The sequence below is a fragment of the Colobus angolensis genome, unplaced genomic scaffold (assembly GCF_000951035.1).
Source record: "Colobus angolensis palliatus isolate OR3802 unplaced genomic scaffold, Cang.pa_1.0 Scaffold12, whole genome shotgun sequence".
Taxonomy (NCBI): Eukaryota; Metazoa; Chordata; class Mammalia; order Primates; family Cercopithecidae; genus Colobus; species Colobus angolensis.
Window position 1 is genome coordinate 2,556,501 of NW_012113141.1, and position 3,615 is coordinate 2,560,115.

At 46.8% G+C, this 3,615-nt stretch overlaps 1 protein-coding gene across 2 annotated transcripts in view; it reads left to right on the plus strand.

Annotated features, from left to right (window-relative positions):
- HK1 (hexokinase 1) overlaps positions 1–3,615 on the plus strand; it is an 88,197-nt gene that overhangs the window by 47,004 nt on the left and 37,578 nt on the right. For both annotated transcript variants that reach the window (XM_011927156.1, XM_011927163.1), the window contains exon 4: positions 2,479–2,598. In XM_011927156.1, the coding sequence (XP_011782546.1) occupies positions 2,479–2,598 (120 nt within the window). The remainder of the gene's footprint in view (positions 1–2,478; positions 2,599–3,615) is intronic.

The following is a 3,615-nucleotide window of genomic DNA, read 5'->3' on the forward strand; positions in this document are numbered from 1 at the left end:
CCAGGATGGTCTCGATCTCCTGACCTCGTGATCCACCTGTCTCGGCCTCCCAAAGTGCTGGGATTACAGGTTTGAGCCACCGTGCCCGGCAATAATGTTTTTTTTAAGACACTAAAGCTTTGAGTTCAGAGCAGTTAGGTAACTTTTTTTTCCTAGTTGATTGCAGACATAGCTTAGCCTAGGGTGGGTCACTTCCTGCCTCTTTGGGCAGGCTTGTCACCCTGGATCACCAGCATTCCAGAAAGAGCCTTTCTTTCTCAATGGAGCACTCTGGGCAGTTGTGTTTGGCATGGATCCAGGAACTGGTGACAGGTCCCATTCAGGGGAATCCATTTCTGCAGGCTGAGTTCTCCCAGGCGCCTCCCTGCTTCTTCCAGAGGCAGCCTTCCCTCCACCCAGCCTTCTCACCTGAGTCTGCAGGAGAGTCTGGAGCCTCCGAATGCAGATGGTGTGGGGTGTGAGGACTAACTTAGTAATGAGTTTATATCAGTCTGCAATGTAGGTCGCAGGAAGCTTAGCCGGCTTCTCTGGGGAGGGTCATGTGTCAACTCAGCCTAAGATGCCAGCTGCTCTGAAGCCTGAGTAGTAGTGACTCAGGGGTAGAAGGTCCTACATTAAAATTGACCAGGTTTTCTTTTACTCTGGCAACAAAGTCCGACTTTAGAGCTGGCTTGTGGGGGAATCTGGGGAAAGATGGGAACAGCAGCAATGACTTCTGGCCCCCTCACGAGGCCCTGCAAGTAAAGGCTTCGGACAGATGACCTTGCCTGGGAGTTCGGGCTGGGGCCACTTCATGTGACTATGGTTTGGCTCTTCTAAGACAACCTTCTTCTGGGGTCCAAAAAGTTCCATGGCTGAGTCACTGCCATGTGTAAGGGAGGTCTAGTGTCATGAGAATCATGCGAAAGAGACAAGGGGTTAGCTAGACTGTGGCATGGCTGCCAAAAGTGTGTGTGTGTGTGTATATAGATATATGTGTGTGTGTGTGTGTGTATATATATATATATATATATATGCTCAGGTTGGGTTACTAGAGGCAGAGACATAAAGAAGGGAGGTTCTTAGTTCTACTAACCACTCCTCTGGTTAGAACACACATAGAATATTATCTTCTGTTCTGGTTATATTTTGAGACAGGGTCTCACTCTGCTGCCGAGGCTGGAGTGCAGTGGTGTGATCATGGCTCACTGCAGCCTTGACCTCCTGGGCTCAGGGGATCCTCTCACCTCAGCCTCCCAAGTAGTTAGGACTACAGGCAAGTGCCACCATGCCTGGCTAATTTTTAAGCTTTTTGTAGAGAGGAGGTCTCACTCTGTTGCCCAGGCTGGTGTCAAACTCCTGGGCTCAAGTGATCTTCCTGCCTTGGCCTCCCGAAGTGTTGGGATTACAGACAGGAGCCACCATGCCTGGCCCTGGTTATATTTTAGAGATCCAAAAAGATTACCTTAGAGGTGGTGAGCCTCTACTCATGGGCAGTATTCATGTAGAAGCTAAGAAACCAGTGTTCCAGGCTCTTTCTAGCTGATAGTCCTAAGATATGTATGCACCTAATAAGCCATAGATAATGTTATAGTGCAGGCAAGCTTAGGTTACAATGCAGTAGGTAAGTTGTGATATATTCATACCAAAGAATACTGTGTGGTAATGAGAATGAACAGTTGGCAAAGACACTCAACTCCGTGGATGACTGTCATCCACATAGTGTCGAGTGAAAGAACACAGATGTCAAAGAGCACACACAGTCTCATTTCCCTTTAGACACACCAGACAAACAGGCAGATGTAATTGAGGGTGACAGACATCGGGGCAGTTGGTAGTTGCCCTTGGACTGGGTGGTAGCAGTAGTGACTGCAGGGGCAGAAGGGGGCGTCTTACAGGTGTTTCTCCATCTTGTGTTTCTCCATCTGGGTGCTGGTTACATGGATGGCTACAGCGAACTCCGCACTTAGGATGTGTGTACTTTTTGGGGTATGCATAAGACACTTCGGTAAAAAGTAACATTATGATAGTCTGGATTGTTAAGTCACTCCAGTGGGCTGGAGGCTGTGGAATTGCCCTCGGAGTTTCTGAAATTTTCAGAGCATGGCTTCGGGTGGGGGAAGGCCACTCCACTTGGGTGACTGATGGAGACCCATGACCTGTGCGTTATGAAGGCATAGCTGGTTTTCTGTTATTTTTCCATTTTTCTCGTGCCCAGATGTTGCATATTAGTGACCACTGAAAGGCCAGTTCTGTTTGAAGGCTTTGAATTGTTTCCTAAGAGCTGTACTTGCCCACAAGGCAGCTTTTGAAAAGTGACTCTTCTCTGCATTCACAGACAGCATGGCTTTTCAGACAGGGCCACCAGGTCCCATGAGTACAAGCACTTTGGGTAGATATATTCCTTTCTGTGTGTGTGGGAGGGAATGGTTTATATTTTTCTGTGAAATGCTAAGCCTGCTTTGGGGCCCCCTGACTGCTCTCTCATGTTTCCTTCAGCTTTTTGATCATGTTGCTGAGTGCCTGGGAGATTTCATGGAGAAAAGGAAGATTAAGGACAAGAAGTTACCTGTGGGATTCACATTTTCTTTTCCTTGCCAACAATCCAAAATAGATGAGGTAAGGATGTTCTGGGATTATTGGGCTCTGCAGATGCCGTGGGTTGAAAAAGCTAACAAGCCCTTTTCTCCACAACTTTTCTCTGTTGCTGGCAGAATGGTTTGCATGTCTGGTATTTTTAAAGAAACATTTGCAGAAGTTAGTGTGGTATCATGATACAGTGTTTACTTTTTCACTTACTTTAGTTATTTATGTATTTTTGGAGACAAATCATGGTATTTTTGGCCACCAGGTAGACAGAAGCATTTATTAATCTTAAGCAAGCAAAGGAAAATAAAGTAGGTTTAATGGTGGTGGAGAGAGGCGGGAAAGCTCTTTGCCAGAATTGCATGGCGTGATGTTTACCTGGAAACTGCCCTGGTTACTGCAAATATGCTCAGAGCCCTGTCCCTCAGGTGCCAGGGCTGCCTCTCCATAGTGGAACTGGTCAGTGGCTCCAGCCCCAGAGATGACCTTGGTGACCTCTGAGGTGACTTGTTGTACCCACCTTCCTGTTTGTCATCTATTTTTTTAATTCATTCATTCATTCATTCATTCATTCATTCATTCAGCAAGGATGGACCCTGACCTACCATATCATAACACTGAACCTCAGCACTGCAGGAATACAAAATAAATACATGCAGCCTTGTTCTTTTTTTACATGGAGAGATAGAAACACACACATACTACAAACACAAACCACCCATGAATAAACTTCTAATAATACGAATTCTGGGGTTGAGTGCAGTGGTTCATGCCTGTAATCCCAGCACTTTGGGAGGCTGAAGCAGAAGGATCACTTAAGCCCAGGAGTTCAAGACCAACCTGGGCAATCTGTACAGAAAGTTAGCTGTGTGTGTTGGCATATGCCTGTAGTCCCAGTGATGTGGGAGAAGCTTGGGAGATTGAGGCTGCTGTGAGCCATGGTTGTGCCACTGCACTCCAGCCTGGGGGACAGAGTGAGACCTTGTCTTTTTTTTTTTTGAGACACAGTCTCACACTGTTGCCCAGGCTGGAGTGCAATGGCACGATCTC